The following is a 24,354-nucleotide window of genomic DNA, read 5'->3' on the forward strand; positions in this document are numbered from 1 at the left end:
CATGCTATGAGATATATTATTATATTTTTTGTTGATATTTTGAGACTGAGTTGGGACTCAGGAGTCACGACTTACTATTCAGGACATGATTCACTGTTATGTGTGATGTAGCACTAGAAATGATATTACACATCTTATATATTAGTTATTTTATCATATTTATGTGTCAATGTATTTATTTTATTTTGTAGATGCTTTAGATATTAAAAAAATTGAAAAAAATGAATATTTTTGTATTTTACGACTTTTTCCTGATTTTTTCCCGAATTTTAACGATTTTTTTCCCCTCGCCGATTTAATCCCGATCGTGATTTTCTCAACATTGATTCTGACATGTTCTTCCTGATGATTGGTGTATGTGGATCATGTCATTTTGATCAGCACAAATATAAGGTTTTTGAATCAAAGGAAAGAAAAGTTCACAAAAATTTGAAATGGTTGATTATGGAGAGATTCACCATTGTTTAAAATTTCATATTTAAGAGAAACAGGTAATGGTGATCATTCATTTATGCTGAAAATGCATGCTTAGAAGAATACTTAAACAATTGGATATGAATATGTGCAAGCCAGTGGGCACATTCATGGAAACTAATCTGAAACTATCTAAGGACACAAACCCACACTGAAAAAACATAATGAGCCTGCAAAACGTCCCATATCAAAATGTATGCAATGGTGTATCTGACCAGATATCACATTTGCCACGAGTTCTATGTCAATTCCTTACAAAGCCAGGATCTCAACATTGGATACCAGTCTTGCAATGAATGAAAAGTGCCATAGGCTATGGCATCTTTAGTGGGAGTCCTAAAATTTTTATAACTTTGAAATCTACTTGATTTTGTGATTCTGATTGGACAAAGATATAGACAATAGGAGATCTACAACAGGCTAGTGCAATACTTTGGGGAATGGAACAATTTCATGGACACAGTTAAATGGCAACCAACTGCTGGTCTATCAAGTGCAGAAGCAGAATATGCCTGTAATTCAAACCACAAAAGAACCTATTTGGCTTAATATACTACTTGCAAATATAAACATTCATTATGGCCCAATCATGTTGCAATTTGATTGTCTTAAGCTATATTGCCATCCCACAAAATAAATATTTCCATGCAAGAACAAAACACATAAAAAAATCAGCACCACTACTATGGAAAAGCTAGCCAAAGATCAGACTGAATTAAATTTCTTTGCTGCCAAACATATGGTAGCAGGTGGTTTTACCAAAGCAAACTCGTGACAAGTAAACAAAAATTCAGAAATAAATTGAATGTAGTCAGTCTGATTAATCTTTCATAGTAACTAAGTGAGACTATTAAAAATTGCCTATGTATCAACGTGAACTACATTTAGGTTGAGTCACTGCTAGATGTGTCAAGTAGCAATAGAATGTTAGCTATTCATATATAACAGGTCATTTTGTCTTTGGAGCCGTTCAGCTCTTTCAATAAGCTATGTATTTAGGTATTTTATTTTTAAGCATGGAACAATAACTCAACTTTGAGTCTCATAGTTCATCCAGACTTGTCACTGAGTATTTTGTAGCAATATCTAGTCATGATGTTCATATATTTCACGGCAACTTCCACTTAGAGGACATGTTCATAATTTCATATGTAGTCGAGTCATTATTTTTATTAGTAGGCATGGCAATGGTCTTTGATTTAATCAAGACCATCAGATAAGATAAGATAATTTTATTAATCACCAACATGTGACCATAAATAGGTCAAATGGACTGTTAGGCCCACTAGAAACAATACAAAGTGGGAGTGCAAGAGCAGCTCCTATAAAAGACCTAGAATCTAAAATCTATCCTCAAAGAAACAAAATGATAAAAAGCTTGGAGCCCCGGAGAAGAGAGCAGCCCTCTCAGGAGCCTGAAAGAAATGTCTTGACCGGAGGCACCTTGACGATGTGCTCAAGTTCTGGAGGAGCCGTCATGTGCTGATGAGGAAGGGAAGCTGCTAACCTCCGAAAAGACTATCCATTATCAGAAACAGGGCAATCCATCAAATGAATGGAACAAAAACACGGGAATGTAAATAGAAATTAATCTGATTATGAAAGAAACATCAACCAGAAATTTTGCATTTGAACAACATGCATAAATTGGAAAAAGGCTAATCACGTCACATATTCTCTTACAAGTTATAATGATAAAATAATCACTCAATAATATTTGTATAAATCAATGGTGAGGCAGTTCCACCAAAGAAATATATCACCAACAGTTGTAGTGTAGAAATCACTCAATGATATGGCATGGGTGTAAAATCAAACCATTGAATGCACAAAATATCAATACATATTCCCATAAAAAACAAGGAATAAAAATTAACCCTCTTGGAAAAGATTAGGCCATTTGCATTACTGAGTAAATAAAATAACTATTTTCTCCAATTTTCAGTATACACGTTAATACTATTGTTACAGTACTGTCCCAAAAGTTTGACCACATTCTGTAGATTCTGATTCTCTCTTAAAAGCACCTCTCAAGGTAGTCTAAGAAAGGTAACTCTCTGTAAAATGGCCTATATCCACCTCAAATAATCTTGGAACATTGACTCAAATAGCTAGACACATATTTACATGGTCCCCCAGCAAAGAAATATGATGTAAAGAAAAGAGAAGTCACTCAATTATAATGACCCACAGATAAGGAAGATGGAGAAAAGACAATGGTTCCCAAAAACCTTTTTAATAAACAATGTAAAAAATGGAATGCATATAAAGCTTGATTGGCAACATATGTTCTGTGTAATCTCAACAAATTTTATCGAGTTCACATCCGGGAAGACCTGTAACTTGTGAGCTTCCTTTATTGCGTACTGAGCTTCCATGAAGCATCTGCTTCCCAATCTTATGCATTTCCTTCCCATGAAAGGAGCCATTTTTCATTGACTGGGTAGACGTAATTCCTGTATCTGTATCAGGTTTTCTTTTCGGTTTATTTTTAAATATAGTGTTTCCTTCTTGGTTGTTCCACTGTGTAACATTCTTGAATTCTTTCCTAATAGGTTTTGTAACATACTTCTTTTTCTCATCTATAGTTGATGTAGACTTTGCCTTTGCTATCTTACATTGCATGGCATGTCCTTCATTTGCAGGCATACTGTGAGCATGTTCCACTTCAATAGACTTGTCACAAGGAGCTGCACTTTGACAGTTTACATTCGATTCACTTGCCACATTTACATCTTCATTCCACACAACTGTCTTCAGCTTCTCAGAAACATTCTTACTCTTAGACTTCTCCATACCCTGATAATGAGAACAGATAATGAGTAACTGCTTACCCAATCAAACACTGCTGTCAGGACAAATTTTATATTCAGCAACCAATATAAAGTGAAGAACTCGCAGTTTGGTTTATTAAACTAATAAACTAGCCAGCCAGTAATACTTCTAGATACAGAAATATGTAGAGGTAAAAATGAAGAAACGCAGAACTTGTTTGCTAAGAATGCAGCTTTCCACGTAAGACAGTGCACAAAGATTCCTTTTATTGGGACGCATTTATGCATAAAGGAACAAATCCCATGCCTTATCATTCTGTTACAGATAAGATAATAAAATTAAGCTAATTTTACAAATGACCATAAAATGGTCAATGGACCACTACATACATCCATGTCCATACAAAGTGGGAGCGCACAAGCCACTCCTAGAAAAGCAAGATAAAAATAGTGTCAGCTTCTAATCATTGCATCCACCTTTCTTTAAATACCAATGACTAATCAGTTGAAAATGTTTTCACAAAATATTTAGATATATTTTTCCCTCAAAATTTGCATAACTCCTTCAAAGAAAGGAATACCTATGAAATTTACTTTATAGTAGGATATTAATACAAATATACCAGAAAAATAGTGTGACCATCTAAGTTGAATTGACAAATTATGATGTCACAGATAATGCTAAAAAATTCACAAAGAAAGCCATTGGCCGAGATAAAAGTTTTGAGACGGCCTTTTCTAAAATAGATTACTTGCATCTAGAATGGTCTACCATAGGTAGAAATGATATTTTGACAATGATTCTATTAAAATTGCCAGCCCCTGATAAGCATGCAAAGGTTTTAAATGTTCTTTAATTGATTAGTAGAAGACTTCAGTCCATCAAACAAGCAAACGATCACTTTATGCTCATGTTCATAGTTCAACTTACAAAACAAAATATACAAACCAACTTTAAACACATCAGCAGTGTATTAAACATGGATGAATGAGTTACAGTAGCTTGTTCAACTTCACCAAGGATGGCCTGTACTTGGATAAAAAGAATTCCCTTAGACGTTTGCATTGACCAGGTAGAAAAATATCTATCCATGTTATTTTTCTTTTGTCCCCGGATACGATGCTTTGAAATGTTTTAGTCAAGAACAATTTGTAAAATAAATTACAATCAATAGCAGGTTGGTTACTAACGCTTCATCTCGATTTAACCTGGTATCTTTTCACCCTCTTCCCTCATTAGTCCATAATCACCTTTTGGGCCGACAGGCCAACTCAACCTCATGCAGCTTCGGTAGATCAGCCAGTTGGAGGATCCATTATGGAAGTTGGTGCGGAGATCTTTTTGCGATTACCAGGAATATCGGAGGTCCCCATCACACCTATTCTTAGCTCCATATTAGAACAAACTAGAGTTTTTTCGTTGTTTTCCATTGAGTTGGCTCCCTCATCTCTGGAGGCCCCTGTTCAAACGGGGTTTTTTGTCTTAGTCCGGGTTTTCCCTGGGGGGGGGGGGGGGGGGGGGGGAACTTTTTTGGCGGCTTTCTCGGTGAATATCCAGTATCTGATCATAGCCTTGCAGAAGAACTCTTTGATCGTCTGTTGGGAATTGCGATTGTTGTTAGATCAAAACCCACAGATGTTAGTCAACGATCGCACCACCAAAGATAAGGATCCACGAGAGGCGGTTAGTCCATGTCACGAAACACACAGGGAGCGTTGGTTTATCCAATGTCCAACAATCTCCCCCCCAATGCAAGTCTGGTGTGTATCAAACTCGTGACCCATGCTCTGATACCGCTTGTTGGGAACCACGATTGTTGTTAGACAAAAACCCGCAGGTGTTAGTCAACAATCGCATCATCAGAGATAAGGATCCATGAGAGGCAGTTAGTCCATGTCACAAAACACACGAGAAGTGTTGGTTTATCTAATTTCCAACAATGGGTTATGGTCTCGCCACGCTTCCGCTGTGCCGCTCCAATACCACTTGTTGGGAATCACAATTGTCGTTAGACCAAAACCCGCAGGTGTTAGTCAACAATCACATCGCCAAGGATAAGGATCCATGAGAGGTGGTTAGTCCATGCCAAGAAACACACAGGAGCATTGGTTTATCCAATGTCCAATAATCTCCCCCCCAACGCGAGTCGGTGTGTATTGAACTCATGACCTATGCTCTGATACCACTCGTTGGGAATCACGATTGTCACTAGACCAAAACTCGCAGGTGTTAGTCAACGATTGCATTGCCAAAAGTAAGGATCCAAGAGAGGCAGCTAGTCCATGTCACGAAACACACGAGGAGCGTTGATTTATCCAATGTCCAACATGGCCTAGGGTTTCCATTGGCGGTGGTTTTCTCTGGAGCAACAAGAATGATAGGGTTTGCTCTGAACCAGGGTTTGGTGGACAATCAAACTTTCTCACGGGGTTTGGAGGGTATGGGGGGTCTTCGCCATAATACAATAGTCATCAATGAAGCAGAGCAAGGGTTTGATGTAGGAAAGGATTTAGGGCAAACGCCTCAAGTCGAAACCTTAGCTCGAGGTTTAGCGGCTGTAAACACTCCTTAAAGTGGGAAGAAAGGCAAGAAAAGAAAGTGCACTTGGTCGAGATCTGACAAAGCAAATATGGTATTTGGCAAAGACATCCAGATGGGGGAGGTCGTGCAAACCTCATAAAAAGTGGTGGTTGGGCGAGCTAGGGGTTGCTTTTTCTCATTTGAATTTCTTAATGAATGACATGATAAAGAATGGAAAGGTGAATTGTTGGAGACCCCGAAAAATCAAAACCCTAGCTTACAGTTGGTTCTTACTCAATTTTGAGTTGACAGATGTGGCAGGATGCTCCTTTCATAACCCTGAAGCACCGACTCCACGCCAGTTCTTCTGAAAAAATGGACTCCCTTGTTTGATGTCAGGCGAGAGAAGATGGAAAGCACCGCTCTTTGGGTTTGGTATGTTGAAATATGTAACTAGGTTCGGTCTTCATAATGACATGTAATCATGATTTTATGTAATGAGAAAAATAAATTTATTACTGTAGTTCTTGAGGCATGGGTTTCATGCTCAAGGAAATTTATTTTTAGGTCTAGCTCCCATTGTGAGCTCCTAGGGCTTGTCATTGAGTCTACAAGTCAAGAAAGTCATTGTCATGTATGAATGACCCATTTGGGCATGTTACATATTGTAAGAAAAATATTTGAGTCAAAGAGGACCCTCCAAGACCTTGTCAAAGTGCTACAATCAAGTCAACCTATCAAGAGGACATGTTGGCCTACGAATGATGTCAAGTTAGCCTAAAAGCATGGGAGAGGAGCCTATATATATAGGAGGTCTCGACCTCACTCAAGAGATCATCAATCAAGCATTCAAGTCAAGAAAGGAAGTGCAAATAAGAAGGAACAAGAAGCCTTTTAGATAGCGAAGAAAAGAAGAAACAAGACCGAGAAGTTTGGGATTTGTTTTGGGCTAAAGTATCTCAAATGTGCGAGAAGAATTAGAATTCTCACTACAGCAAGAAAATCAAAAATTACAATCACCCTAAAAGACCAATCTTCCATGGCAAAGGGATCGTATTGAAGGTTGAATTGTTGAAGAAGTAACTCACCAAGTGAAGAAGAAAGGAGGAATATTTATCCATATTCTCACTCATACGTACGGCCTAGGGTTTCTGCAGTAAGGCCGAAGTGTAGTCAAGGAATTACAGGTTTGAAAAAGAGGTCAAATGAGAAGCTACCGCTACTAGAAGGCAAGTTTGACCTTGTGAAAGAGAAGCTCATCAAGGAGAGGAATTGACTTGGTTTTGGAAAAGTTTCTTGATCAAGGGTCTACATCTTGGAATTTGTCAATTGAAGATTCAACAAGAAGAAGAATTCTTGTGGGTTTTCCTCTCAAGCTATGGAGAGGTTTTGGCCCTGGCTAATCACCTACATTTTGTGTCCTTTGTCTCATTGTTCTTTATGGTTTAGTAGTTGTTTGATGAAGAAAAACACTAATAATAACAGGTGAAAGAAGAAGATAACTAAGTGAAGCAAAAAAAAACATCACAAACAGTTATCAAAGTAAGAGAAATCTCTATGCACTTGCTGCCCCTAATTTCTCAACACGGTTGACGGGTCTGCCCCCCCCCCTAATTCTGGTTTGAGGATGTATTTAGAAAGATTGGGAACAGGTTAAGAGCATATGTGGATGTAGATTGGTCCTTTGTGTTGAAATTGTAACTAGGTTTGGTCTTCATAATTGTCATTCTAATTGTATCAATATGTATTTCATGTAAAGAAACAAAAAGAAGAAAAATTATTATTATTGTCAAGCATGTTCTTCATGCTTTGTTTTGGTCAAAAGAAAATGTAAAAGGGCATGTTCTTCATGACCCTTCTGAAAAGAAGAAAATTTGAATTTCGTAAGAGTCATTTGTCCATCCAAGTTGCTAAGTCAGCCTACACAAAGGACATGTCTCTTCACATGAACAAACAGCTATATATTGGTACCTATCCTCCACCATTTGGCATCCAATTCGGTTCTCTTCTGTGGAAAGAATAATTCGGGTTTGTGGCATCAAATTTGAGGCTTATAAAAGCGAATTTTTTGTGGCACCTTCTATCTCTGTGATGCAAGTTCAGAGACTCTTAAGGACAGGCATATGGCATATGGGTTGAATACTAAGTTGCACAAAACGCCGAAAAGTCTGGGAATTTCCAAAACGAGTACGGCTGCAAATGCAACCCCCATAAAATGGAAACATCAAACACAACATGTATATATATATGTATGTATGTATGTATGTAATTTTTTTTACAAATAAGTAAATAGCGCATCTTGCAAGGAAAAAAAAGAAAGAGACACATAAATGCAATTTTAGAAGGAAACCCTAGTGTACGTTAACCTGCATAGATGATTACATGATTCAAAATCCAAAATTATCCTTTATAAATGGGGTTGTACATCCAAGATTCAAAAATCAGCCTTTATACACGGGGCTTTACATCCAAAATAAAACTTTATACATGGCTATATATGTTGGAAATGAAATATAACATGAGTTAATGACAAATACAATTACATATCTTATAATCCTAATCCTCATCTTCATTAACAAAAATAAAACAAGTTGCTTTTTTAGCAGAACTAGAGTGTGGATTGATTAGAGATAAATTAGTTTGTTGAGTGATCAGAGATAAAATTTAGTGTTATATTAAACCTATTTTGGCCATAGAATGACCCCACAACCTTCTTGGGTGCTTGAGTGAGCCCGTAGAAGTAAAAAAGTCATGGAAACAAGGCAAAATTGGGCGGTAACACAACAGATTTGGGCTGAAATGCCCCCAAAACGGTTCAGCGGCATTTCCAAATCAGGTTACGCCACCAAGGCATTTAAGCAGTGTTTCAGTCAAGTTTCAACATTGTTTCGGGGAGTTTTGGGTATGAATACGCCACCTTGGGGGTCATTTCCTGCAACATATGTTGAATATCTTCCGGACAAGTCATGGCAAAGTTTGGAGGGCTAACTTGGCACTTGGATCGTTGGTTAGTATGACTTGGATTTCTCTTGTTGACAAAGAATCTATAAGGAAAGGATTGATGGGTTTTCCCCTTGTGGGTTTTGCCCTAGCCTCTAGCCTAATCTTTGGTGTCTCTTGTCTTTTGTGCACTATGATCTCTATTTTTTTATATTTGAATGGTAATTGCTTGATGAATAATAAGGAAAATCTAAGAACACTAAACATCTTCACAAGTAATTATCATGACTAGAAATTCATTCTTGCAACTAAATTTCAACTCTTTGAAACTACGAGAAGGATGGCCATAGCGCAAATTTTGGTTAACCTTGATACACGCGAGCGTCAATACCCGAACATAACTCTAACTTCCAAAGGGAATACTTACAAGCAAATGTTGGACTACAAGGGCATTCCTTTCCAGTGTCGCTGATGTCATAAATTGAGCAATGTGTTGGATGAATGCCCTCTCTCACATAGAGGGAACAAAAATGTACAATATATACGCAGAGATGTGTTGAGAAATGTAACTAGTATTGGTCTTCATAATTGTACTTGAGTCATGATGTAATGCATTTGTCAAAAAGAAAGAAAAGAAAAAATATTTATTAGCATGGGCTTCATGCTTTTTTATTTTTTGTTCTAGGTCAAGCCTCCATTGAAGGCTTCTAGGATTGAGTCATAAGTCATTGACCATGTCATCATGTTATAGGCCCTTCTTGGGCTTTGTGTATTGAGAAATAAATTTGTAAAAGAGTCAATATTATAAGATTAGCCTCCTCCATCAAGTTGACTTGCCCACTTCTTCATGTCGGCCTCATAAAGGAACCTCTAACCACTATAAATAATTGAGCAATCAACCTATTATGAGACCACATATTCATGAATTTGATCTACAATTTTCCAAGTGAAAAAGGGGGTGTGAAGAAGTCTAATAAGTGGTCTTTATCCTTACAAAAGAAGAAATAATCATAGCGAAGAAGGAAGAGATCTTTGGGAGCTAAAATTCTGAGACACGTTTGAACTAGAGTTTCTGCAAGTTCGTTCTATTGCAGGCCAAGACTCCAGATGCTGCAGAGAGGGTCGAGACATTGTTTGACTAATATTTTGGAGAATAATATGTGTTGACTTGTGAAGAACTTGACTGAAGTTTGACTTGACTACATGGGAGGCTACCTTCATGGATTGAAGGAAATCTATGTCTTGGTCACAAGGTCTAAGTTGTCTCATTTGATCTAATTCTAAAGAAGAGAAGAATTTCATTGGGTTTTCCCCTAGAGAGGGTTTTTTCCCTAGTTGAGTGCCTACATCTTGTTGAGAAATCTAGGGGGCAACGAGTGTAGGTGATTTCTCTTACTTTGATAACTGCTTGTGATGTATTTTCACTTTACTTGATTAGCTTCTTCTTTCCTTTATTATTATTAGTGTTCTCTATCATCAAACAATTACCAAATCATAAAGAACAATGGGACAATAGGACACAAGATATAGGTTATCAGCCAGGGCCAAAATCTCTCCAACTAAGAGGAAAACCCACCAAAATTCTTCTCTTCTTACAGAATTTCAATTGACGAATTCCAAGACCATCCAAGACCAAGTCATCCTTCCTTCTTGATGTGCTTTCCTTACACAGCTTCCAACAACAAACTTTGACCTTCCACCAACTTCGACCCCAACGACAATTTCTACAACTTCGACCTAGCAACTTCACAGCTTCGACCTTGATGCAACTTCAGCAGTTTCACAGCTTCGATCTAGAGGCAGCTTCACAGCTTCAATCTTGCAGCTTTGACCTTGCAGCTTCCTAGCTTCATAATTTCCTCTAGCCCATAGACTGTAGAAACCCCAACGAAAGAGAGAGAGAGAGAGAGAGAGAAGCCTAAAAATGTCGATCTTGATCTTCTTCTTCTTCATCCTTTTCCAGCTTCTATCTTCAGGAGATCGAACTTGCTTGAGTAAGTGTGCAAATGAGCTTGAATTCCTTCTTTTTTATAAGCTTATGAGGGGTACGAATTGCTATCTTGAGGCTGACTTGTCCCTTCATGTAGGCCGACTTGATCTTTGTGCCATGACGAGGTCTTTTGACTCTATTTTGACTCAATAAATTTTTCTTTACGATATGTAACATGACCAAATGGGTCTTCAATTCATGACAATGACTTAATTCATTGTGTGACAAACCTAGAAGCCCTCAATGGGTACTGGACCTAAAAACTAAATTTCCCTTGAGCTTGAAACCCATGCATCAAGAATTAAAATAATAAAATTATTTTTCTCTTTTCATTAAATACATAAAATCAAGATTACATATGCCCTTATGAAGATCGAACCTAGTTACATATTTCAACACTTCCTCTTAACTAGGGAGGTATTGACAATCCATACAAGGTACTTGGACATTCTCAATCTGAAAAATTCTCATAAGAAGAGTCAGATTCGTAACCCATCTGTATAGCATCATAGCATCCATCATTGTCACATAGCAAGGCCTTGACTAACAGCTCTATCTCTCCACAAGATCAGAGCACAATGTTAGTGAGACCAATGATTTATAGACACCATCATCATTGTCTCTCTCGGAACATAACCCACCCGGGTTCTCCTAGAGTATGTTTCACTAGGACTATTCTTATCTTGGATTCCCAATCCTCAAAGAATATTGGTCCTCTATGACTACTCTTATCTTGGATGGCTCTACCACATCCTTAAAGAGTATCGGATGCCAGATGCTTACCCAATCCTCCATTTAATCTTCCCAGGGGAAGGCAAGAATGATGTATCTATCTCTCTCCCTCTCAATTAGGGAGGATATGCCCATTCTAATGAAGGAATGTACCATTCCTATAAAAGGAATGTACTTAAGCTCCCTCTTAATCAGGGACTTGACCAAGCTCCCTCTTGACCAGGGACTTGCTTCCAGCAGCTCTTTAGCTAGAGATCATGGGACAACCAGCTGCTTGAAGAGCTCCTCCTTTTGATGTCATGAACTTCTTTTTCTTTATTCAAGAGTCTTCATCTTTTTGGGACTTCTTCGTAGGCCATCGACCATCCATCACTTTCATTAATGAATCATGTCAGTCATGTCATCCTTTATTTTATTGGAAAGTGATTCATTAGTCCATATCTGACCTTTCCTTCATACCTTGCTACCTTCTTCGCATCATGTTTACTTCGAGATCTTTCATCCTACCACATGAGTGTCAGTTGTAGATGACATCTATAGCTCTTCCTTTGGTAGCCCTGCATTAGCCCATCCAGATATTGTTCAAAAATAGAAAATGAACATTAAATCAAAAATACCTTTGTGATGGTCTTTCATCATGACATCTCCTTGTTTGCATCAACATCCTGCATATATATTGACACATCTCCAAAAAGATATACAACATCAAGGGTCTCTTTCTTTTTCAGACTTTATCAAGATCTTCATATCTTTCCCATGAAGATATCATAGTCAAATCTTCTAGTCCTTGGATGTTGATTTCCTTCTCCATAGTTGCATTTTTCATGATCTCTTCCTTTCTTTATTCACACATTTCCTCCCAGGAACTTCCAATCATAGTTCCTTCGACTTTGTCAACCACCTCATATTTCATATGAGGACATATTATGTTGATTTCATCTAGTCAATGTGTGAACCATGCCTTCATGCATCCTTTCACAGGAGGAGATCCTTTCTTTTGATCATGCTCTTGAGGTAGAGCACTCATTCATGATATCTGCAACCATATGACATGACTCTATTTTATCAAGTACAAGCATACATACCTCATCTCTTTCTTTTGGTCATCTAGACTTCCTTCAGCAGCTTCCTTGATTGAAAGAACTTCAATCCCTTGACCTGCTTCACTTCTTTTGACATCATACCATCATCCCATGAATCCCATACAAGTTGGAATTCCCCACAAGACATTTGCTTCTTCCAGAAGGTGAACCTTCCAATAAAGATCCCAACCAAGGATCTTGATCATCCTCATCCTGCAAATGCTCCTTTTTGAATGATGTATAATGGGCTCTATACTAAGATGACTTTCTTTTTCCCATAAGTACTACTTATGCTTCTAATGAGGTTACCAAGAGCTACATTCTTCTTTATGATGATGTCACAAGCTCTTGCTTTCAATTATATGCTTCTATGATGCCATCTCCTAACATGATGCATCTTGTCATGCTTCTAATGATTCCTACCTTGATAGTTATACTTTACAACAGAAAACTTGAAACAAAAACTTGAAAAGAACTAGGTGGGGAAGACTACCTCAATCATAGTAGAGATCTTTTACTTCCTCCTTGAATTTCTTATTTTCAGCTTCTTCCACTTCTTCAGTGATATGAGCTTCTTCCCTTCCTCTTTTATTGTTGTCCTTCTTGATCTTTGGACAATCTCTCTTGTAGTGCCCATATTCATGGCAGTCCTCGCATTGAACCTTCAACATGTTCTTCTTTTTTTCTGAGGACCAAGCTTCCCAAACTTCCCTTTTCTTCTAGCCATGGCAACAAATGCTTGAGCTTGCTCGCTTGATCCTGCATCAATTTTTACCTTCATCCTTGTTTCTTTGATTTTGCACAATGACCATAGTTCATTGAATGGAATAGCTTCCTTTTTTCCATAGATGCTTGATGTGAAGTTGTGTCATTCCTCTGGTAGTGCATTGAGCACTATGTTAGTCATTTCCTTGTCAGACATTATTTCTCCCAACTCTTGGAGTTGGTCTTTTATTTCTGACACCCTCATAAAGTATGAGGATATTCCTTCTACTTTTTATATCTTCATCTTGTAGAGCTTGAGCTTCTTCTTTTAGCAATTCGATAATTAAACCCTTAACATGACCAACGGATTCATTTTCTATGAGGATCAAATATATCCTCTTCTTCCATGCAAGAAAGTTTGATGACCCAAACAATTTGTTGCTCTCTTTGCAATATGAAGTCATTTTGACATATTCAAATATAGATATAAAAATACTTGCCAAGTGAAGATACTCCTAGATGATGAAATCTTCAACTTGATGCCTTCTTGATTTTGATGATGATGTAGTTAATAGGATATGTCTTCTTGGTGAATATGTCTTTCTTCAAAAATGATTGTCGGCTCAAAGCGGGATCACACTGATTCCTTGATGATGACGACAATGCTTTTTTCTTTTCTTTCTTTAAGACAACGCTAGTTAAACTTGTTTCACAACCTCAAATTTCTGCCCTTTTTCTGAATTTCGGCTTGTTGTAGTAGTGATGCAATTTCAGCGTTTTTTGCAATAACCCTATTTCACACGTGTGGTTAGAAGATGGAAAAATTTGCCTCCTTTCTACTTCGCTTGACTTGACTTCTTTTTCTTGTTATTTCGGCTTGCAAAGGAGACCTTTCTTGGCACATAACTTGATCCTTGATGGTGGTTGCAATTTGATACTTGTTGTTGCAGACGAATGTCTTAATACTTCACACATGTGAAGAATATAGCCCAGAAAAACAGAACCAAAAGTGCTTTGCTCTTCCTTCCTCGTGATAATGATTGTAGAATTTATGAGTTTCCTAAGCACGCTTCAAGTGTGGAACCCTTGTTTGGATGAGCTAGGGTTTTGAGGTCTTCTTTGATGCTCTTGATGTTTCCAAGATGATCTCTTTATACTTCGACCCTAGAGTATCCTTCTTCATGTTTCCCTTCTTGATGTAGTCACCTTAACTTTGATACCATGTTCAGAAATCTAAGGGGCAATAAGTGTAGGTGATTTCTCTTACTTTGATCATTGCTTGTGATGTATTTTTACTTTACTTAATTAGCTTCTTCTTTCCTTTATTATTATTAGTGTTCTCTATCATCAAACAACTACCAGATCATAAAGAACAATGAGACAATAGGACAAAAGATATAGGAGATCAGCCAGGGTCAAAACCTCTCCATCTGAGAGGAATACCCACAAGAATTCATCTCTTCTTATAGAACTTCAATTGACGATTCCAAAACCTATGACCCTTGACTAAGACCCTCCAAGACCAAGTCATCTTTCCTTCTTGATGAGCTTTCCTTACACAGCTTCCAGCAACTTCGACCTCGGCGACAATTTCTGCAACTTCAACCAAGCAACTTCACAACTTTGTCCTTGATATAGCTGCAGCAGTTTCAACCTAGCAGCTTCACAGTGTCAATCTAGAGGCAGCTTCACAGCTTCAATCTTGCAACTTTGAAGCAGCTTTATAATTTCGCCTATCCCATAAACTCTAGAGACCCTAACGAGAGAGAAAGAGGCCCAAAAACTTCAATCTTGATCTTCTTCTTCTTCTTCGTCTGTTTCCAACTTCTATCTTTGTGAGCTCGAACTTGCTTGAGTAAGTGTGCAAATGAGGTCGAATTCCTTCTTATTTATAGGCTTGTGAGGGAATTGCTATCTTGAAGTCAACTTGTCCCTTCATGTAGGCCGACTTGATCTTTGTGCCATGACAAGGTCTTGGAGGATCTTTTGACTCTATTTGGACTCAATACTTTTTTCTTTACAATATGTAACATGCCCAAATGGGTCTTCAATACATGACAATGACTTAATTGACTTTATGACAAACCTAGAAGAACTCAATGGGTGCTTGACCTAAAAAATAAATTTCCCTTGAGCATGAAACCCATCCCTCAAGAATACAAATAATAAATTTATTTTTCTCTTTTCATTAAATACATAAAACCACGATTACATATGCCATTTTTCTCTTTGTTTTGAATGTAGGCTAAAAACAGGGTATGGTTCCAGATTTACCTCCAAGAAATCAGCAGTCAGTTACAAAGGCACTTTTCCAGCAAATCATTCAACATATTCCACAGCAATTTGACAATATTTCAAGCTAAGTTACCGGATCCGGCCCTCTGGGGTACAGGATCCACGGATCCACGGATCTGATCCGGATTCGGATCCGGATCCGCGTAAATACGCCCAAGAACCGGGAACATGTGCGCATACATCGCATACATCTAATATATCCGCGTAATTCGGATCCGCATAAAATATGCGCATACATCTAATATATCATGTATGGGAACCATCGTGAAAACACCGGCAGTTTCAGAAGCCATCGTGAAAACACCGGCAGTTTCAGAAGCCATCGGCCTTCAATGTATTGGCCTTTGACGATTTGTAGATCAAAAATATAAAAACTATCATTGACGGAACTACAGTCCAGACGCCACTGCAAACTGCGGTAGGTTATGCCCTCAAAAGACACGATGGTAATTCAGTCAACAAGCGTTTAACTTTTTCATTTTTGCCCCTTTTTTTTAATTTGAATTCATATAGTTTTATAATTTTCTTTTAGATACATATTAAAAACAATAATATATTCATAATAACGAATTATATATTAAATTTTATTTGAATATATTTTCTCATTAAAATTGTTTTATAAATAATTTATTTTCTTTATTTATATATATTAAAAAATATCATATTAATATGCGTATTAAGTTCAATTAAATTTTATGTTAAATATAATAATGTTTATGGGTATATAAAGGATTACAAATTTAATAATTATAATTATATATATATTTGAATTTAATGGCTTTTGTATGGTGTGTGGGCATAAACTAATGATGGTGTTTTATGAATGCAAACTTAAAAAACAACAATTTGTTAATTTGAAGAGATAATTAAACATGAACTTGAATATATGGTAAAAGCACAAAATGAATGACAATGATTTAGCTTTAATATATATATAAAAATGGATGATTTTGTGTCTATTATTAATTTTATTATATTTTTAATATTATTATATTTTTTGTACTTACCGTATCCTTGCCGTATCCGGATCCTGGATTTTCAAAAAACTAGCGAATCCGGATCCGGATCCGTATCCGTATCCGTATCCGTATCCGAATCCTGGTAACTTAGATTTCAAGCTTTAAAATCACTAATTCATATGCATGGCAATAAAAGATCCATTGACAGATTTGGAAGGCCCCAGAGTTAAAGGAGTGGCAACTATTTATCAAAAGACCAACAGCCTTTAATTCCATATTTAGTTTTATTTTCAGAATTATAGATAGAATTAGTTTGCTAGAACTTAGCAACAGTTGGTGAATTGTATGGGTCTATATATTTGATTTCTTGTAATGAATAAAGGGTTTGGATTTGGAGACTCGGCCCTTGGATTTTGATTGTAAAAAGACACTTTTTATTTTAATCAAAACTTTGCCAAGATCTGAGTTCTTGAGCTGTGTATTCAGAGATTCCTGTGTCAGTTTAATACAGTTTTTGTTTCCTTTCCTATGTGAATGTGTTTTCTTTCTAAGTTATTCATATACATGTTTTATTCAGTATTTGAATGAGTAAATGATTCACAATTCATTTTAATTCAATGCTCTGACTTCATACATCCAAATATTAGCACCCTGTCTCTCTAAAATTAATGTAGAATTCAACCATTCATGGATGTCTGCTTTAGTGCATTGTTCTCCTTATTTCAACTACCATATTGAATGACTTTATGACTAGTAGAACATTGTCTATCTTGCCACTAAAATTTCACTGCTCATAAGCCAATATTTGGTAATCCTTCAATTGAACATTTATAAATTTGACTCCATGGCCAATGGACTTTCCTTCTGACCAACCAAACCCTACTATTAAAGATCTGGCCACTGATCTGAGCACACAACCAGCTGTCGAAGTGACATTTGACAGCTGAGTTGTACAGAGCGTTGTTTGTAATATTCCTAATGGAAAAATTAAGTGGATAACAATAACATAAACTATGAACAGCAACCAAATTTTACACGCACACACAATTATCAAATACCACAGGAAATGGCACCAAAAATCTGAGTCATCTTGTTAAATTGAAGCAATAGAGCTGAAATTCCACCTCCAAATTTCTCGCAACTCCTAAAGGAAATTTCTCCTCATCACCCAATGAATTTCCAGCTCCCAAACTCCCAACAGAGGAAGTTCCCAATCTGGTGCACAAATGCCCAAACTGCCCCTATGCAGGCCCAAATTAGAGCAGCTCAGCTCACTCAAAATATCACAGCTCCAGCCCTGGAAATTTCCCAAGTATCTCCGCTCTCCCAGTAGGTGATTTCCCTGCACTCTAGTTTGGATGTCAAATTGTCAAAAGCACCCAAAATGAGGTCCTCTCCTTCTATTTATGCTTGCTGGTCCCTTTCCCTTGTGGGCTCCACCAAATTCAAATTCCTCCTTCTCCCTCCTTTACCACAAGTGCGAGTTGCCTAAGGGTGTGAATTTCCCTTTTGGGTCGCCTCCACCATCCACCAACACTTTAATTTTTCCCTTTTTTCCTATGTTTGAGGCCTTCTCTTTGCCAAAAATCATGTGGTGTCTCCTCAACCCACTTTCCTAAGATTTAATGCCAAAATATCTCCCAATTACCGAAATTGCAAAAATGGAAATTCTTCTTAACAAAATTAATGAATTAGGGTATGGAACTCGTATTTAATGAAGAGCACCAATCCCTCTATGTATCGTCATGTTAGTGACATTGGTTGTCAAACTCCTCTATCATGACCCTATTAAAAATGTACCCATCACTCAAACAAAATCTTGATTCGACATGCTACTTTTTATCTATCTTATTTTAATGCTTAGAAGGTTATATTGATGACAAAGATCCCAATATAGGCAATGATTTTGATGATATGTAGGTATTTGTTGTAGCATAATTTTTTTTGGATGCTAGAGGGCATCTAGAGCCTATTTGTTGATGTATTTTCGGTTTAGGGATGGATTGCACTCAATGCTATTTTGGTTATGTGCACCCTTATATGCTATGTAAATGAGAACTTTTGCATATTTGTGTATAAATGGTTTGGATTCATATGGATGCACATGAATATATATTTTTCCCGTTAAAATATGAATATTTTATGTGCTTTTGATAAACCGATTTTTTACCGATTCCAGTCCGGCTCCGACCGGTTCCCAGTTCACAAGGTTTTTCGGTTCCATCATTGGTTTGGTTGTGATAACAGTGCCCGACATAGGCACCAAACATACTCTGCAAACCGCCACTAAGTAGAGCATCATGGTAGTATAAAATCCTGATCATCTCCTCGTGAAACTACTCTACTGAATAGTCCCTCTCGAGCACTTCAAAAGTAGACTCTTGAAGATGCAGTCCAGCCCCTGTGGGGTTGAATCCTCGTCCGCATGAGCTTCCCTTGATCTCTTCTTGCTAATCACCCAGCCACACTGGTGAAGTCTCCCATACCATCAACGAATCACTAAAATCCAATGGAAGATCTGGATGACCTTCCCCTGTAGAAACCAGCTCACCCCTACGAGTAGTTGAACTGCTAAGCCCTACGATGCCAGAATCCCCTACCTATTACAGAATGAACCTATCCTGCTGACATCGCAACACCCTAGTCATGCCCGACTGCCCAACATGCTCGTACTCTTGGCCACTATATCTATCACGATCATTACTATGCCCAACCTGCAAGGGAAACTCAGCAATGCTCAAGTCCACCACTCCACGGCCAGCCTCGATCCTGAGAAGCAAGTTGCCTCGCCATATGATGAAGGTCTCAGTGATTCCCCATGTGTTAGCCTAGGAAATAATTGGATCACTCTTCATCGTAATCTCACCCATCAACAAGTGGAGTGATCCACTTGCCAATCGAATCCCTAGATATCCCCCAACCATACTAGGAGCTCACAACTCCCACACCTCACGGGTTGTTGTTGCATTGCACTGCAACCTGCTAGAGCCCATCTGACCCTCATCTCTGACCCCTGTATGTATCACATAAGTGGACCCCAAATATCAAGAATATGTCCCACGCATGCCAATTTTCCCTTCTCCTGCTAGACCACACAGTGAAATCTGTTATCCCAACTCTTGATGATACACCCACACACTACTTGGAGTCTAGACACCCACCTGTAGACAAAGCTACCATCCACTATCCCTCATGCTCATGTAATGCCTCAGCTTACCTCACTAAAAGTGTATCATGCAGCTCCCTTGCGATCACCTCCCCAAGTGTGAGCTTAGGGGTGGAACATATGTTACCACGGCTAGTAGACCACGCCATCCCTAAGCCTGTATCCGTCGGCTCGTGCAGCCACCAAATGCCTCAATTGAAGAGTCTCCCTCTTTCCCATGACACATTGTGTCTCATCCAACTATCTAAGGTGATCCTCCCATGTCTTGTTGCCTGTACTGAGAGCATTAAGGGGGCAGCAACCCCACCCTCTGTAACTGTAAGTCATACTAGAGAGTGATAGGAATGTGAGTCACAAAGGGTATGACCAAGAGTCTTCATGGACACTGTAAGGTAATCCCATGGATGTCGCTCTCTGTCCGGGTCCTGCTGATAACTCCATCGAAGAACTATCTTTGTTGAACAAGACGCCCCTAGATTCTCACCAATGTCCTCATCGATCCTAGGTGAGTTGCACCTGCTGGTACACCTAATGTCCCTGTCCATAAGTCTCCTTGGAGGAAACGCTACAAGAGCCTGTTGTGCCGCAACATATACCACTGCATACCACCAAATATCCTCGTACTCCTTGGCATGCCACTGTACGTTGTGACTTGTCCCTGTACACCATTGGATGCGATGATCTAAAGCTCAGACAGTACGCGTCGGCCCACACCCTACCAGTATCGCCACCTCCACTGTCGCATCACCATACCCTCTAGTGCATGGGCTTCACCTCCAAATCCTCCCTGGGAGACACAAGAGATGAATCCCCAAAAGTACCAGTGGTGATGCCACCACCGCGTTGCTCCTTCGTGACCATTGTGTCCCAACTAACTGCGGAAAATCCCTGGCCCCACACAAGGCACGGTCTAGTGGCTTGCCGATGCCACCTCCTCTGACAAATTCCTGCCACAGTATGTTGATTATCCTATAGTCTCATGTACGCTCAACATGCCCAAACAACCCGCAGAGCCCGCCTTCTCTCTTTTCAATCCAAATCATCGCTAGCGCTGATGGAAATATGAAAGTATGTGGTCGCTCGATCACCGGATCCATCACACCGCTAATACCACCACCAACGAAGCCCACGCTGTAGTGGGGAATCCCTCCTAGATCCCAACAACAGTCTTGCCCTCAAGCCTCACTGGTAACCCACAACCCCTGCTAAACTATGCTCCTGGCCATGGATATATCCAGGCACCTAGCTGACTCCACCGGATACCAACTCAATATCTCTTGCTATCCAACCCCAAGAGAAGGATCGAATGCACAAACATTTGTACACGGATAATCTGCCTAGGTAACACAACCTCTCTCTCACCAATGTGTAGAGGCAACCAAAAAATGCTGCAAGCTTCATCGATGTACACCTAAAGAGGGTTCTAATCTGAAAGTACGACAGCTTTATTGGCCTCCGATGCACCTGTTTGCTCCTCATCGATGGCGAACTCAAAGGGTGGTTGCTCATCCTCCTCCATCGTGGGCTCAACATGACCCACTAATTGCCCCTCCACAGATGGCTCATCATGTCTAACATCTTTACCATTCTGTTGTAGGTGGCTATCCTCTAGAAACTCTGTCACAGTTCTAGACAACTCATCAATAGATCCCTCAACAACAGACGACACCTAATCGACAGGATGGCTTCTGGGTGTATTCTCTATTCTCTCCACTAGGGTGTCAACCAGATCTAGCAAAGGGATCTCCAACAAGGGTGACTCATGCATCACACTTGGTACATCGACATGCTCCTCACACTCCTACATGCCCTCATCCTCATGCTCAACCTCCTCCTCAGGCTACTAATATCTAAAGCCAGGTCTCCACATGCAGAAGCGCCCCCTGATCTCACCCTCTAATTGCCCTCGCCTTGTCCACTCCTTTTGAGGAGGTATGGTGCACTGATTTTGTCGACTTGCCCCACATGGTGTAAATGGCTTCACCCCCATGGCCTGCGCACCTCTGGTGTCTCTATCGTAAGGATGAAGATGGTCTTGGTTTATCCCCTTACTGCTACAAAATTGGGCCCACATTCTTTTTAATTCTATTATTTGCTCATTAATTCTGTGGATTTCCTCCTGGATCCTCTGTGTAGTCAATGGGATGTGTCAATGGGATGTTCAGACTTCCACCAATCAATGTGCATGCATACCCAATGCTACCATGATCTTGTTGGCTCCCCCACAGTTGGACAAGATCATGCTTTGATACAACTATAATATTCCTAATGGAAAAATTAAGTGGATAACAGTAACATAAACTATGAACAACAACCAAATTTTACACGCACACACAATTATCAAATAACACAAGAAATGGCACCAAAAATCTGAGTCATCTTATTAATTGGAGCAGAATGAGTACAATATAGATAGAGAAAGAGGAACCTGGGCTTGCTACAGCAAGCAAGGCAAAACCCAAGTTGCAAATTGAATGCCCAAGTGCCAGAAGATCTGCCCACCAAAGCTTTGCGCTGCCCCAAAAATTTTTGCTTCTACTGCTGGGAGGAAATTGGGAAATCTACCTCAAATGTGCTCAGAAACTCTTGAAATTTTAGCTAGCACCTCTCCTCAATAAGCCCAACCAAACCCAGAAATATCTCATGGACCCAAGTGGTGGAAATGGTACTAAAGTGAATTGTGCCCTCCTCCAGTAATTTTTGTTGTTGACTGGAATATTGATTTACCGCCCAAATTTTTTTGTAAAATTAGCCTTGGATTCCTCTCACCAAACCCACAAAAACCCAGAAAGAGCTTGGGCAAATTTTACCGACCACCTGGAACCCCAGTTTTAAGCTTATTCCTCTCAACTGTCTGCCAAATAGCTACAAAAAATTTCTATTGAAATAGAGCTGAAATTCCACATCCAAATTTCTCCCAACTCCTATGGGAAATTTCTCCTCATCACCCAATCAATTTCTAGCTCCCAAACTCCCAATAGACGCACTTCCCAATCTGGTGCACAAATGCCCAAATTGCCCCTATGCAGGTCCAAATTACAGCAGCTTAGCTCACTCAAAATATCACAGCTCCAGCCCCAAAAATTTCCCAAGTATATCTTCTCTCTCAGTAGGTGGTTTCCCTACAAAAACTCCTCCACCAATTGCCCAATTTGCTGCCCCAACTCATCCCCACAAATTGCCTCTGCGTCCTTGGAGAAACACGCCCTTACTAATGGATGCACTTCAAATCTACTTCTCCAATGCCTGCAGCAATCTTCCTACAACTCCCCTGGGTAACACTCAAGGTTCACTGAAGGAGTCGGAACTTTCGCCCGAAAACTCCTTGTGCTAGACAACACTAGAAGTCTTGGCTAAACAGCACAAGAGAACTCTAGTTCAAATGTCAAATTGTCAAAAGCCACCAAAATGAGGTCCTTTCCTTCTATTTATGCTCATTGTTCCCTTTCTTTTGTGGGCTCCACCAAATTCGAATTCTTCCTTCTCCCTCCTTTCCCACAAGTGCAAGTTTCCTAAGCGTGTGAACTTCCCTTTGGGTGGCTCCCACTGTCCACCAACACTTTAATTTTTCCTGTTCTTCCTTATGTTTGAGGCCTCTTCTTTGCCAAAAATCAAGTCGTGTCTCCTTAACTGTAATGTCCCAAATGCAGAGAAATTGGAACAGGCGCTTCACATAAAAATAATCATGCATTTAACATAAGATTTCCATGTAAAATTAAGCAAAGAAATCATTGCAATCTCATAACACCATGAACAGAAAAATACTCGGCTTTATTATATAAGATAAAACAAGGTTTTTCATGCACATACAACCCATATAATTGAGATAAACTGGCCTCAAACAGATTTACAACAATGCCACAAATCGGCCTCCAAACAACTGAAAAACAATACACTGCAACCTGTGAACCCTAAATGGATTCACCAAGGGAAGAGATGGGTGCTCGCCCATTCTCACTAAATCACCTGAGGGCTTCCGTCCTAGGGCTATTGTTGGAGTAGAGAACTGGGTTCTCAACCTCACATATAAGAAACAATGTCAAAACCAAGATGTCCTCCAATGGACTCCTCCTCCTCTTTTATAGATCTGATGGACCCCTCTAGAATCTTCTATTTTATTATTATTTTAATCATGGAGCACTTTTTTCTCTTTTATTTTAATTAAAATATTTTTTTTAATGCAGGAAAAGGGTATATTGGCCACCATGTCTCCTTAGGCCATTGAAACTCCCATCCAAAAGTCCCATCATGTAGATCTTCTCATTCCAGTTCCAACGAGCTATTACACTAAAATGTTCCATCAATTAATCTCCCTGGAATGCCCTCTCGAGCATAATTAATTAAGTTATGCCCAATAATAACGCTGATTTTTTAAAGTTGTCAGAATGCAACGTAACGAAAGGCAAGTTGTGCTGATGATGGAATATACCAAGTGAATGCCATCAAATCACATAGAAACTCCTCAAAACTCCATCGGGACCCCTAAAGACATAAACCTGCTCCATTGACCTGGCCATCCCCTGTCCTGGAAATCCACCCTGGTTGTACTATGAAGAAGAATAAAAATGGCGACATGACAGTCCTCCCACCCCAAGATTGCTTGCCCTCAAGCAATCCAAATCTGTGGACAAATCTAGTGGCCCAATGCCACTAAAACCCAATACCTAGATCCCATACGAACCACTGGTCCACATCACGTCTCCAAGCTATCGAAAC

The 24,354-nt window shown here is 39.1% G+C and overlaps 1 protein-coding gene across 8 annotated transcripts in view; it reads right to left on the reverse strand.

The window, feature by feature from the left end:
* Positions 1 to 1,553: 1,553 nt before the first annotated feature.
* Positions 1,554 to 24,354, reverse strand: part of LOC149180339 (ubinuclein-1-like) — a 341,784-nt gene continuing 318,983 nt past the window's right edge. Inside the window, exons 14-15 of one of the 8 annotated variants that reach the window (XM_089416030.1) lie at positions 3,639 to 3,676; positions 3,063 to 3,273 (exon numbers count right to left, since the gene is read on the reverse strand). In XM_089416030.1, coding sequence (XP_089272156.1) covers positions 3,231 to 3,273; positions 3,639 to 3,676 — 81 coding nt within the window. In that variant the 3' untranslated portion in view covers positions 3,063 to 3,230. Of the gene's footprint in view, positions 1,993 to 2,340; positions 3,323 to 3,638; positions 3,677 to 24,354 lie in introns of those variants that run through there. The other 7 variants (XM_089416029.1, XM_089416032.1, XM_089416031.1 and 4 more) reach the window with 7 other exon arrangements.

Source organism: Pinus tabuliformis, chromosome 3_2 (genome assembly GCF_031772625.1).
Source record: "Pinus tabuliformis cultivar Carrire ecotype Pingquan chromosome 3_2, CPIR1, whole genome shotgun sequence".
NCBI classification, from domain to species: Eukaryota; Viridiplantae; Streptophyta; class Pinopsida; order Pinales; family Pinaceae; genus Pinus; species Pinus tabuliformis.